Consider the following 13,614-nt stretch of genomic DNA (forward strand, 5'->3'; position numbering starts at 1 on the left):
ATATTTGTTCTTACTTCAAATAGGAAAGTTGTCAATGTCTAAGATTTTAACCAATAAAAATACGTTGAAAAATGGTTCCGAAGCGGGACGGAAGCGCCCATCACGGAGTTACATTTGCAACAGCAGCGACCCGATTTGAAAATCCCGCGCCTCGGGAACTAGATTTTCTAACATTTCCTTCATCCTCGTTTGGACAACGTTTGAACTTGTTCATGTATTTTTATTAGATTGCAATAATGTTTTATGTGTTCACAGCTCTCTGCGATACTGTGGGCGAGCGATTTTCTTTCTCAGCAGGCATCTGGCTAATCTGGCTTTCGGCTGCTTCAACACGATGTTGATGATAGTATATATCTACCAATAATTTATTGATTTAAGTAGTATCTTATGTGCATTGAAAATAAACCATAATTTTTCAACACACAACTTAGTTATTTTGTAATAGTTTAACAAATTTAAACTTTGTTTTGAAGCAGTTGGATGCGACACTGGCGACACTTCGGCGTAAGCTGGCTTGGCTGGATCTCTTTTTGCGTTCGCTCGCGACGAGGGATACGCACCCGCTGATGTAAGTTTTTCAATCAATGAAAATCTTCTGCGAAATACTTTGAACGTTAACCATCCTAGACTTTAACAGGTGCAGTTCAACTTTCTCGACGCTATTATGCCATTATTGTGAAATTGAGGTGCGCATATGCATTTTATAGTGTGCGTGTTATGAAGCTATCCGGCACCTCTTGCAACTCTTTACTGTGTTCCTGCATTACGTGGACGTTTTACCGGCAATTTACGTTCTACATACATTGTGCCGGTTACTTGTTTTGATATTTTTGGAACGTTTTGATGAGTTTTGCATGACGGACTGTCTCTTGAGTGGCCCGTAGCGGACCTCTGCAATGCGCGGTGACATGCTTGCCAACTGCGGCGAACGAGTCAGCTGTGGCACTGACGTTCTGTCTTGATTACCGTAGATGGGACGAGTCATCCGGGCTCAGCGTAAGGGAGCGGGAAGTGTCTTCCGCTCCCACAGCAAGCACAGGAAAGGCGCGCCGAAGCTCCGAGCCGTGGACTACGCCGAACGCCATGGCTACATCAAGGGGATTATCAAGGTATGCTTACCATTCGGCTACTTCGAGGGAAGGCGTAAACATTAGCTGGTGGCGGGCTTCGTACTTCTAAGTGTAGGGAATTTTAAGTTACACGTATTTTCTCAGTTCGTGCTTGAAAACCAATTGACCTTATTTTGCTTTCCTATCGAAACGAAGTTGTGACATCATCTAGCTAGCTGGCTGGTTTTGACAACAGAGCTGGCTGGGTTTGCGATGTTTTAGGTGACCGGCAAAGCAAATTACTTGGCTTCCCATAGGTGCCGTGTCGTGTGATTTCAGATCAGTAGGTTTCTTGCCCGGGGTCATGTGTCGGCTCTTTTCGTCCCAGAGTTTGCGTCTGCAAACTATGCTGTGCGATGTCACTTAATAGCAAGTGTGGCCAGCTTTAGATCTGGGCTGGTTGGTGCGAATTGGAGGTTTCTTCGCTTTGGCTGCATTCGCTGCACTCGTTCCGTGGAGTTGCGCGGCGGTGCCGCCAGCATGCAGCGTCTGTTCAAGTGTAGCGTGGCATTGGCTGCTTCCCAAACTAATGGTCGAGTGCAGGCCTGGTTGTCTGCTATCCATGGCATCGCCACCAAATTACAGCCAACTGCATGCCGCCGACGCCAAAATCCTGAACCACGTGAATTTTCAAATAGAAAATCGCAATGGTGTGTTGTCACGAACTAGCCCCAGGAAATCGTCTTTTCACAGAAAAAGAAAAAAAAATTCCTTGCTCACGAATTCCTATGCATTGAAATGCTGCCCATTTGGCTCGACTTGACTGCTTAGGTTTACATTTATGATGCTAGGAGCAGTTCACCTCCTGTCAAAGAACTAAGCCCGTTATACTTAGTGGCACGGGCAGGGACTCTATTTTTTGTTCTTTTTATAGTCCCACAATAATTTTTGTTAACAATGAACTATCATTTCATTAAGAGACAACTGTCACATCTTCACTTCTCTGACCTACACATGGGCTCCGCCATATTGCTGCACTACCATTTCGGGGAGTGCAAGCCAGCTGAGAATTCTTGCTACACTAGGCTGGCACTTTTGCAAATGCAGCAGGCGCGCGCTGCACTGGCAAAACAAATGCGAAAGTGCTACACTCCTTGAGCTGGTGCAGAAAGTACAGCCAAATCGAAGAGACAGGATCTTAGTGCAGACAGGTTGGGGTCTGCAAGGAAGGACATTGTTTTAAGTTGGCACAGGCACAGTATGAGTGTGTGCATGTGTGTGTTTGACGTTCTGTAACATGGACTGTGGAAGTGTTGCCTTGTGTGAAGTTTCGGAAGGTGTTACTATATGTGCTTTGGGTGGTTTCAGGAACTTATACCCCTGTCACACGGGGATTTCAAAGGTCCTCGAACCGAGTCTATTGACTGAAAGGCGATCGATCGCTGCTAAACGGGCAGTTTCAGTGGCCATCAAGTCAATTGAGTCAAAGGAGCAGCGCGGAACTCTATCGAGATTTCGAGGGCCTTTGAGCGCTGCCCAAGGTTGCTACCATTGCTTCGAGCGGCGCCAAGCGCACTTTCGTACACAATACATTCACAGTACAAAAGCATGAACAAACATTATTCTCCTAAACTTTAATGCGGGCAGTCTGCACAATAATTTTAAAATTGTATCCGTCTAGTTTAAAGCGCATTTTATGCTCTCCATAGAGCACTACAAAACTGCGACAGCAAACCCTACAAAAGGCACTTTCTTTCAAGACAATGCGACTGGCCTTAAATAACAACTAAATACTTCCTGTGACTCCAGATAAGTGTATTTCAGCATTTAGTATAGATTTATAAAATATTTGTTATTTGCACTAAATGAAAAGTAGCGATTGTGGCACCACACAAGCTTGGCGTAAGACACCAGAACCATTTCAATGGCCATTGAGATTTGCTGTGTAGCAGCGTCACAACTGCTTAGATTTCGATGGCGATTGAAAATTTCGAAGGCTGTCGACTCGATGGCCATTGAAACTGGCTGTGTGACTGGTATAATTCAGGGGATTTTAATGACCCTGGTATCAGAACACGCAGCTTTTTCTTGTATACAATGCCTTTTGAAGAGACCGGTGCAGAGTGGCATGAATATTGCCTTGTGCTGATGTGTTCTCATTCTTTAACTGTAATATCTGTTTTAAATATCTGAGATTTCATGAAATTCGGTTCCCTGCACCAATGGGGATTTTTTGCCTGTTGATGAGGAGGTTCACGAAAGTTGTGAATTTGAAGTTGTACATGATCACAGCAGTGGTGAGCTGCTTTAAATATTTCCCTGCTACTTTGTGCACTCAGAGTGCTCTGCACCTTGCTATAGCAACTGTCTTTGTTTTGTGGGTTTAGGAGATCATTCATGACCCTGGTCGGGGTGCCCCCCTTGCTCGGGTGGTGTTCCGCGACCCGTACCGGTACAAGCTGAAGAAGGAGCTGTTCCTGGCAGCAGAAGGCATGCACACTGGCCAGTTCGTGTACTGTGGCAAGAAGGCTGCCCTCCAGGTGTGTAAGGGGATGTCCAATCGTGTGCTTGCTGCTGGTACGAAAATTGAACTCCGGGCATGTTGTAGGCGTTAGTCAATTTTAGATGAATGGCCATTTGAGATGCAGCTCATTTCATTCCTTATTATTTGGTCTTTTTTATTGCTTTCTGTATACCATTGTACCGACCGAAACTGGCTGCATAACAGTAAGCGTACTGTTCAAAAAGTGAATCCTCAATGGATGCTCTGAAAGCAATGTGGACCTGCTGTTTCTTCTTTTTTTTTTATCAGCTACATTAAGGGGTAAATGTTGTTATAGAAAGGCATAAATTATATTTAAGGCAGTGAAAATATGCGAGTCAGTAATGAAGCTGGAGGGAACCTTGCTAGCTACATACTGTGTGGTCAAGGAGCTCAGTTGTGCACGCCTGAACAAGTAGCCATGGGGAGTTTCTCAGCCTTCTAAACATCTTCAGGAAGCAGTTGTTTTGTGTTAGACATGATTTAACAAAATAGCTGTTTCTAGCTCTCCTGTGCAAATGGGCAGTGGCTGCAGTGATGATTTCTGCACCTGAAGGGCTAACCACCTGTGTGGAGGTTTCTTAGAGGCTGTTTCTGAGTGGCTGCTGCCCCTTGCTTGAGGAACTTATCTGGGACCTTTAGCTCTGCCATTTGTGATGTGTAGTGTACATCTGTGACATGTAGTTAACTATATAATGGTTTCAGTGATGTGTGTAGTGATGCTGGTTGTGGGGACAGTCTCGTTTGCCGTTGGGCTGGAAGGCCAAGTTTGACAAGTGTTGGGGGTTGGGGGCTCTCTGTGTACTTATAAGTGGGGACGTAATTTCTCTTGGAAATGTCCGCTTTTGACTGTATACTTAATGTTTGTGGCTTGCAGGTTGGCAATGTGCTGCCAGTGGGCGTCATGCCTGAAGGCACAGTGATCTGCAATGTGGAGGAGAAAGCTGGCGATCGGGGCCGGCTGGCGCGAACTTCGGGCAACTATGCCACGGTCATTGCACACAATGCCGACACACGCAAGACTCGTATCAAGCTCCCCTCAGGCGCCAAGAAGGTGGTGCCCTCGGCCAACCGGGCCATGGTGGGCATCATTGCCGGTGGTGGCCGTGTTGAGAAGCCCATCCTCAAGGCAGGCCGCGCCTACCACAAGTACAAGGCCAAGCGCAACTCGTGGCCAAAGGTCCGCGGTGTTGCCATGAACGTGAGTACCTCCCTTCTTGGCCTGCACTGGCTTGGCTACTGGCAAGTTTTGAAGGCTGTGATTTCACCCGTTATTGGGCACCGCGTTGAGATAAAATAGTTGCTTTCACATTTTTATAATCTTCGAATGACTGATAGTCAGCTGTTGCAGAATTCATGCATTAGAAGGCTGGAAAAAAAGTACTTTTTTGGCTACCTTCATGGCAGTAAATGATTGTGGCTTTTTGGAAGCACTAAAGCAGGCAGTGTCCACTGAAGATGTTTTTTTCAAGCTGCAAACAATGTACCTGATAAGTTATCTTGCTAGACATATTGTCTGTATTGTAGCGTTAAATGTGTTCTGCATGCATGTCAGTGGAGACAGGTCAGTGAAGTTTGTTGAGAGCTTTATTTTGATCTGCAAGGTACTAATGGCAATAATTTAACAGCAATGTAAAAATTTCCACAACTTCATTTCTTGCGATAACAGGCAATATGTAATGATCGGAAACAAACTCCACAGGAGTGCATGTGAGCTGTATATACAGGTGCTCCGTTTTTTTCTGCCCAGGTTGCAAAAAAATTTTCCAGCGCAAACGACTGGTCTGTTTCTGCTCAAGCACAGACCATGAGGTAGCTTACTATAGTGTGCATTTGATGAATAATTTAACATTGAAATTTGCCTGAACTGCCTGTAATCGGTGAAAAACTGGAGTCGTCTGCGCGCAGAATTTTCATCAAGGCAAGCGGGATAGCCGATTTGCGAAAATTCTCTGCGCAGACTGCAGTTTTTCGCCGATTCCGGACAATTCAGGCTAGTTCCGATGTTTAAATCATTTATTGAAAAACGCAGACTACATAAGCTATCCTATGGTCTGTGTTTGAGCCTAAACAGGCACGTAATTTGCGCAGGAGAATTTTCTAAAACCCAGGCAGATAAATACGGAACACTGTATTTAAAAGGTAGGTTCGAATTTCAAAGGACAGGAAAAAAATGTTCGAGTCATCCGAAGTTGGAAGTATTGAACGACCTTGAAAAAGCTGGCAAGAACTGCTGCATTGCGGCAAATTTATTTGGTGAAGGATTGCGCAATGGTCTCCTGATTTTGATATGAGAACAGTGCGACAGTGACTATTTTTCACATTTCCATCACACTGCTTATAGCATTGAAGCAGAGCTGCTTCAGAATAGTAGGGGCACACTTGTCATCCTTCACGGTGCGACATGGTAGCGGTGGAGCACGCTTGCAAGCACCGCTCGTGAGGAGGCTTCACCCACGGCCGCCTGCAGCGACGTGCGGCTGTGTTCCACTGTACATACAGTGAATGACACATGACGAGCGCACAGTTTCTGTGCAGTAGAACTGTGCAGAGAGGGAAACATGCGGTGGCACCGTTCAGTGTCCAAAACTGCATGCAGCATATGCTCAGCCGATAGCTGCCACCAGAACGGGCTGGTGCAAAGCTCATAAAAGCAAAACCAAAACTACACAGACAATTCTCGGAAACGGGGCTGGCCATTTTTTGTCATGATTGCCGTTGCACACCTCTGAGGTACTCTGGAGACTCTGCAGTGTGCAATTCAGTTTTGAGTAGGGCTATTTTGACGACTGCTTGCGTGCCTGTCATTCCTAGATACACCTCTCTTTGGGAAGCAGTTTGAATTAACTGGTGTGAGACCTGTAGCGTCTGAGTTGGAAAGTGATAATGCCATAGACTTGCATGGGCGTTGGCCAAGATTGCACCGGCAGTTCGAGTTATCCGTATTTTCAAATTAATCAGGTGTCAGTCGGTAAGCTTTTACTGTAGATTTACTGTGACAGGGCTGGTGCAATAAATGGCTGCTTCACTGCAAAGCAATTTGCAGGCACTCTAGCTTCTGTGTGCCGCCATGATGTACGGTCATGGCATCAGAGAAGTTGGTGATACAAAGATCGATATAAAGAACATGGATATAGCGAATTATTGGCTATATCAAACTGTTATGAAATATTTTTGACAAACGTGCAATCATAACTTATATATCGATCGCGGTTGACCATAAAAAGGGTATGTCGAACTGTCAAGTGCCAAGCTGTGCCCACTTGTATGACAGGTGGCAGGCTGTTCTTCACTTCACGACTGACTGTTGGTGGTGCGTAAGCGTTTGTGCCAAGGTTTGCGTTCTATTTCGCTTGTACCAGCAGCGCCACGTAAGAGGTAATGAGGTAAACAGTTTATGCTCGAGCGGTCGGCACCCATTTGCATCTGATGCACCCGTCAATAGTGCCCCGGAACAAGCAGCTTAGTCAGTTGTAGCCTTCCTGCAGCCTTACAGTAACTATCCTGTGCTCACGTAGACTGTCGCGGAGGTGGGGCAAACGGCGATAGCTTTTGTTCTGGCATCTTGTTCTTCTCTCGACACTGCTGTCGTCAGGCTGAATCTAGCTGACATCAGGCCTGTTGCCACTGCGTGCTGCCAGTGCTGTGCGTTATGGAAGTGCTGAAAATGTTCTGTAGTGGAAGCTGCATGTTGAGCTATCTTGAAGTGAAAACTAAAATCAATGGATTAGTATGTGAGCCACTCCAGCTCAGGTTGTCATTGCCTGTGTTGGCTCTGATAGAGGCAGTCTGGGAATTGCCTCAGCCATGCTTGAGGCTGAAACCATGCATGTATTGGCAAGTTTCCGCTGTAGTAGGCTTTTGAATTTATTTGAGCTTCAGTTGTTTTATGTCTGTGTAGCATTTGTGTGCATATAGAACAATTAATTACATCAGATGTTAGGTGAAGTTCGGGAGCTGACAGGTAGGATAGTTTTGATGGTTCTTCTGGGAAAATGCTTTGCTCTGGCTTATACGGTGGATGGTGGTTGGGTCCCTGCTGTGATGATTTCTGTTGCCGAACTAAATGCTGTGGAGTCTTAAGAGGCTGTTTCTGAGCAGTGGACTTCCACCCCTTCCATTGTGTTAGCCATTTGAGTATAGAGCTAGTGAACTGATCTACTTTGAAGTATCTCAACTATATGTTAATGTAAATTAATTCTCTTGGAACTACTCAAGCAGGTACAGGGAGCAAATAGTAGCTTTGTTTTGTTGCTGTATAAAAAAAGACATTGTTACGGTATTAAGCATACTAGTGTTGTGTTCAGCTCATGTTGGTACAGAACCAGTGTTGAATGTTGAGCTGTGCATCCCGAGCTTCACTGTAAATAATGCATTGCTAAGGCAACCTAGGCTTTGCAAGGGCAAGCATAGCCATGACTGTTGTCTGTTTCTTGGAAGCTAGTACTTCATTTTGCAATGTTTTGTAACAACGGTGCTTCTGGCTGAGTCAGAAGGTTTTATGGTGTGTATGTCACCTCTTCGCTCATGTTACTCCTTGCCTTCTGTGCAGCCCGTCGAACATCCTCACGGTGGTGGCAACCACCAGCACATTGGCAAGGCCTCGACTGTCAGGAGAGACGCCTCTGCTGGTCGCAAGGTGAGTGGCACCATTTTGTGCGCATTTTGGCAGTCTATCGGAGAAACTATGGCAACAGTACTTGTAAAGCTGTTTCATTTTGGGTTGATCACAGGAAATGATACTAGCCTCCAAACTGTGTCATCAGTGACTACCAATAGGGAGTACCCATGCTGGCAGCACGTTTCCTTGCGGTGGTGCGCTGATCGCGTGGTGTTGTAGGCCTAGCATGCTTCACATCAAGGCGACTGCGAAAGAGCTTTGAATGTCGCATATAAAAGGTTTAGCCTTGTTGGCGGTTTGCCATCACACTATGACCTCACATTAAAATGACCATAAACCCTGTAAGGCCTTCGACAGTGAAGTGCGTGGAAAAGCAGGCCGCCGCATGGCGCGCCGCTCTGAAGTGTTGCCCAAGGCATTACTACGCTCACTCGAGTGCCAGATCTATCCTGATCTGAAATTGGAATCATCCTGTTTTTTGTAACGAGTCCTTGTGCCAAAGTATAGCGCGCCAACCTGAAGATGGAATCATGTGACGGTTTCCAGTAAACTGATCTAGCAGCCTGTTTTACTTCATGCGGTTAATTTGCTTTGGTTGTCGTGCACGTGTCCTAGCATCCATACTTTCACTGTATTGTGTATTTGAAGGATTAGCTGCGACTGTGCTAATTTGTCATAAAAATGTGTGTTGCAGCATAAAAAAGGGACGTATAATCAGGGTTCCACTATATTTGGAAAAATGTTACGGGGAAGCGCCGGTCCCATGTAGGGCCACACCCCGTCAAAACTGCGGAAAAAAGTGTGGCCCTTGCACGAGTGTATACAGTAATTCTCTGCACCTGTTCGCATAATGCACGTGTGCCCACCTGCAAGCAAGATCACATTTTTGTAAAGCTGTGCGTTGGTAATGCTAACCTTGTAGCAACATTAGTCAAACCACAGAACCACTGTCTTTATGAGTGATTAATCACAGGCAAGGTGATGCTTTTTTTTTTTCTGTCCTTGGGCAGTCGTCTTTGAGCTAAGTAAAGGGGGCAAGTTATGCTTTATGCTTCAAAAAACATGGGGGGTTCCGAGTGCATGTAAAACTTGGAGCTGATCTTATGCTGTATCAATTGTTTTAATATGGAAGTGTCATTTTTAGTGTTCTCAAAATGGCAGTTTGACATGCAACTGAGAAAAGCTGACATGGTGTCTTCTTACAGGTTGGTCTCATTGCTGCCAGGCGGACGGGTCGTATCCGTGGTGGCAAGGTCACTACCCAGAGCAAGGACGATTAGACTGTTTCCGGGTTCGCCTGCCGCTAATAATAAAAAAAAGAGATGCCTCGACCAACTCGAGTGTTGCTGTGTTATTGTGCGGCATGTGCTTGTGCAAGGTTGGGATTCAACTGTTTTCTTATGCTGTAAACAACCTCTTGTTTTGAGAGCTCATTATTTAATTAATTTGGTCAAGGTTGCTTTTGAATGGTATTTTGCGAGCAATCAATTTTGTGATACAGACATGGCAGGTACCTCAGTTCTATTTTCCTCTAGGTCAGAAAGCTTTCTGATGTTGCAAAGGCAGCTGTGGCTCATACTGCATGATGCTTCACTCTTGCGGAACAAAGCTTAATAGGAACTTTGTTCTGAATGAAAACACCTGGAATTTTCAGCACTGAGCCTAGTCTTTCCAGTACACGCAACACTGACAGAGGAAGGTAGACACTACGGATGCTGGGTGAAAATTTGTGATTGCATGCGGTAACCTGGGCATGAAGGACACCTGGTAACTGTGGTACCTATGAGACCCCACCCAGCCGAAATCAGTTGAATGCAGAAACATTGTGAGACTCATACAAGCAGTCTCTGATAATGACTTCATAGACCAGCTTAAAGGGGCTGTGAAAGGTGGTCTCAACAAAGATGCGATGTGCCTAGAATGCTAAAGGAGGCTGCTTCACAAATATCCCCCAGCAAAAATTTTTTTAGATGGTTTGTAGAAGCTGAATGAATAAACTTTATTTCCGTCATTATGTGGCCTCACGGTTGGGGCGCAGCAAATGGGAGGGGGTGCCTCCCAGCCGGCTCGTGGCACCGGAAACTGCGGAGAGAGTCGTGTAGTAAGCTGTCTCCGCCTGACGGATGTCTTTTTTTGTAGAAACTGATTTATCTGCAGTCAAAATTAGAATTTCCGCGTCTTCGCGCCTTTCCCTCTCCTCTCGTCGCTTTTTGCACACTGAAATATCGGCGCTCTGACGCGTGCAGTCCAATGCTAGCAGCCTGCTGCTGACGTAACGAGCGCGGATTACGAATACGAAACTTCACAATCACGGATGGTTACTGACGGTGTGCATACGCACTCTCGCTATTTTTGTGAATACAATATGCTTCACTCAATTCCCTAGTCAATCTTGATGCCTGAACATAATCTTAGCCTTATTAAAAGTGGATTGCATGCTTTTTTATCAGACACTTTCGACACACTGGGATCATTAAGATTAGCCTCTGTATGTAGGGCCAAATTGTATGACGGAGCACCTTTCAAAGACGTTTTATGTTGGCGGAAGCGCGTGTTTATGCACTTCTTGTTTTTGTTATCTGGCTCTTCTGTCAACTATATGTAGCACAAATTCTTCCTATAGCTTATTGGGAGCCGAAAACAACACTTTAACCCCACATCCATTGCCAACTTGTTTGAGGCTGTGGGATATTTGATGGATGTACGGTATTACCGCACACTTTTTATCTCTTCTGGAAGGTCCCTGTGTATCATGCTTACGGCCCTACATTACAGAGACTGCAGTCTTAATGATCCCAGTGTGTCGGATAAATACGCATGCAATTCGCTTCTTAATAAGGCTAAGATTATGTTCAGGCATCAAGATAAATTGAGTGAAGCATATTGTATTCACAAAAATAGCGACAGTGCGTATGCACACCGTCAGTAGCCATCCGTGATTGTGAAGTTTCGTATTTGGATACATAGCAGTATCTTTTGTGTTTTTTGCAGGAAGGGGCAGCGCATGCGCTTGTGGTTGTCATATGAGAGTATATTACCCATGTATGTTTCAATAAACTTCCAGTTGTTAGTAGCGCTTGTCCTTCCGTCTCTTCTTGTTCCCAGTCCCCTGTTGCAGCGCTGGTAAAGTTTCCAACATAAACCAACTAGCTCAAATTGCCGTGTTACAGTGCTTAGCTCACCGCCTCTGTCGCTAGCGCTTTTGTGCGATCTGTCGAAAAGCACTGATCTGGCAGGCCCACAACGTCAAGTCTTGTGGGGAGCAAACGACCATGAAGCAGGATGGCTGGTGCGATTCCTGCCGTGGCATGTGGCGTACATCGGTAGACACCAAGGTAGTCAGCAATAGCAGCATGCACACATCCCTGTCAAAAGTTAGGAGCCGACTATGGCCGGAGCGGAAGCGCTGCCAAGTGGCGGCGCTGTTATTAGCAGCGCTCAGACCATGGTAGCACTGTGCTCCACATTTTTGACAAAGTTGCACGTGAGAGGGTGTAGGGTAATCATGAGTATAGCTGAATACAATGGACAACTGATGATTTCATGACATTCTTTGGATCATCCCGGTCCTGTCGCTCAAATGCCTTGCTGGCACTGGCAGAGCAGCTTCGGAAATTTGGCGGCGTTGAGGGTCAGTGTTGCCAGAACTCTCGCATGCCTACCGACCAGCTGCAAGCCATTCTAGACAAAGACTGGCGACGCTTGATCAGGTGCTTGAGGCAGCATCCGACCACAACTGCAAGATTTATGCTAACTCGCGTTCCAGGCTAGGCCTGGCATTGCGAGACGCCCAGCAACTAGGCCTCCAAGTCTTGCGTCTTTTCCGTGCAACTCCAAGCGTCCTAACAGCAATGATCACGAGTAGGCAGCCAATCGGGTTGCGAATCGGATTCGCTACAGCCATGCCACGCAGACACGTTGGACAGCTTGGTTAAAGCGGGGCTTTATGTGGTGTGGTCTTTCACATAATGTGGACACAAGAGGGAACAGTGTCCGTGTCTGCGTGGGCAAGAGGAACCGCTAAGAGTGCCCTAATTTTTTTCATGATTCGGCCCAAGTTGACGGCGTATCAGTTCGAGCATAGTTCTATGTTACAAGGCAACCACCCGAGGCAGCGCCTGTACACACGCGACACTGTTGGCGTTGCATTGCTTTGCGCAAGCAGACCACATCGAGCCGCTCTGCGGAATGCTCCGTGATTAAACGTTGGTGTGTCTGACAAGGGTTTTAAATTAAAACATTGTCTCGGGAGGATACATGAAAGCGCGGGTTGTCTTCGTCGGGGCGTCCACCATCTTGAAAGACTAGGCAATATGAAAGGGCTGAGGCAGCTCTGGAAGATTTGGCGCAATGTGCTCAAACATAATCTCGATTTGGGTAACTGTTTCATTCGTATATGGGCACGTGTTTATTCTTTTCCGTGCATCTCTTATGTGTAACCTGTCCGGTTTGCACACAAGAGAAGTACACTGGACAGAATAATATGTAAACAGCGTCCAAGTTCGATGTCATCACCATCATCGGAGTTATATGTGTGCAGTAACTTCTGCCTTCATGCTCTGGACAGGGAAAAAAACTAGGTGAACCCGAGAGAGGGCGTTCTCCAGAAAGCCCGCGTGCGGTCACGTGATGCCAGTGCAGCGTGGCGCATTTAAGCTTTACAGTGGTTCTCAAATAGCGGATGTGGACTCCATTGATGTGGTCTACGCCGTTTCCATATTGCACATCGAAGGAGGCAGGGAAAAATGGATTGAACGCGCGCGCTTTTGCCACGGCCCTGGTCCGCCAATATTGTCACCGACAAACGGGCGAAGCACTCAAACCAGGTTTAATTAGACGTGGTGGTGGTGGAAACATTTATTGCCAAATACCGAGGGGGGCAAACCCCCTAATATGGCACGAGGCAACCCTTAGGGGGCTGCCCTTACAGGGCAAAGGACAGCCCTTGGAGGGCTATCCGAGTCAGGGCGTCGGTAATTATCCGGCGCTGGTCAGCAGCAGCGGATCTGGCCAGGAGAGTCTCCCAGTATGACTCCGCCGTGGTTGGGGATGGAGGGTGTGGGAAGGTAGGACATGTGAGGAGGACGTAAAGAAAGTCTCCCGGTTTCCCGCAGAGCTTACAAGAAGAAAGGAATTGATCAGGGTAGCGGGCATGAAGGAGAATAGGGAGCAGTTAGGGTCTGGAGTCGGCGCCAGTGGGAGGCCTGGATTAAGGTTAGGGAGGGGGCCGGCGGTGCGTAAACGCGCCGGGTATCTCGGTAATCTTTGAACGTAAGCAGACGCTCCCGGGATGGCGGAGGAGGTCCAACTCCGGCCCGGAAAGTGAGACCCCGGGCGAGGGAGTGGACCTCCTCGTTACCGGGGAGGCCTGCGTGTGCGGGGGTCCAGATAAGGGTTACGGT

At 46.7% G+C, this 13,614-nt stretch overlaps 1 protein-coding gene across 1 annotated transcript; it reads left to right on the top strand.

Moving 5' to 3' along the window:
• Positions 1 to 490: 490 nt before the first annotated feature.
• On the top strand, positions 491 to 9,547 carry RpL8 (ribosomal protein L8). The gene is made up of 6 exons (XM_077658346.1): positions 491 to 568; positions 972 to 1,109; positions 3,437 to 3,589; positions 4,469 to 4,792; positions 8,144 to 8,230; positions 9,418 to 9,547. The coding sequence occupies exons 2-6, from the start codon at positions 972 to 974 to the stop codon at positions 9,490 to 9,492; spliced, it is 777 nt and encodes a 258-aa protein (XP_077514472.1). The 5' UTR covers positions 491 to 568; the 3' UTR covers positions 9,493 to 9,547.
• Positions 9,548 to 13,614: the final 4,067 nt, after the last annotated feature.

Source organism: Amblyomma americanum, chromosome 3, assembly GCF_052857255.1.
Source record: "Amblyomma americanum isolate KBUSLIRL-KWMA chromosome 3, ASM5285725v1, whole genome shotgun sequence".
Classification (NCBI taxonomy): Eukaryota; Metazoa; Arthropoda; class Arachnida; order Ixodida; family Ixodidae; genus Amblyomma; species Amblyomma americanum.

Bases quoted from the DNA above. Each gene is read 5' to 3' on its own strand.
- RpL8 (XM_077658346.1), top strand. From the start codon at position 972: ATGGGACGAGTCATCCGGGCTCAGCGTAAGGGAGCGGGAAGTGTCTTC. The intron at 1,110-3,436 runs GTATGCTTACCA...TTGTGGGTTTAG, and splicing joins ACATCAAGGGGATTATCAAG to GAGATCATTCATGACCCTGG. The intron at 3,590-4,468 runs GTGTGTAAGGGG...TGTGGCTTGCAG, and splicing joins GCAAGAAGGCTGCCCTCCAG to GTTGGCAATGTGCTGCCAGT.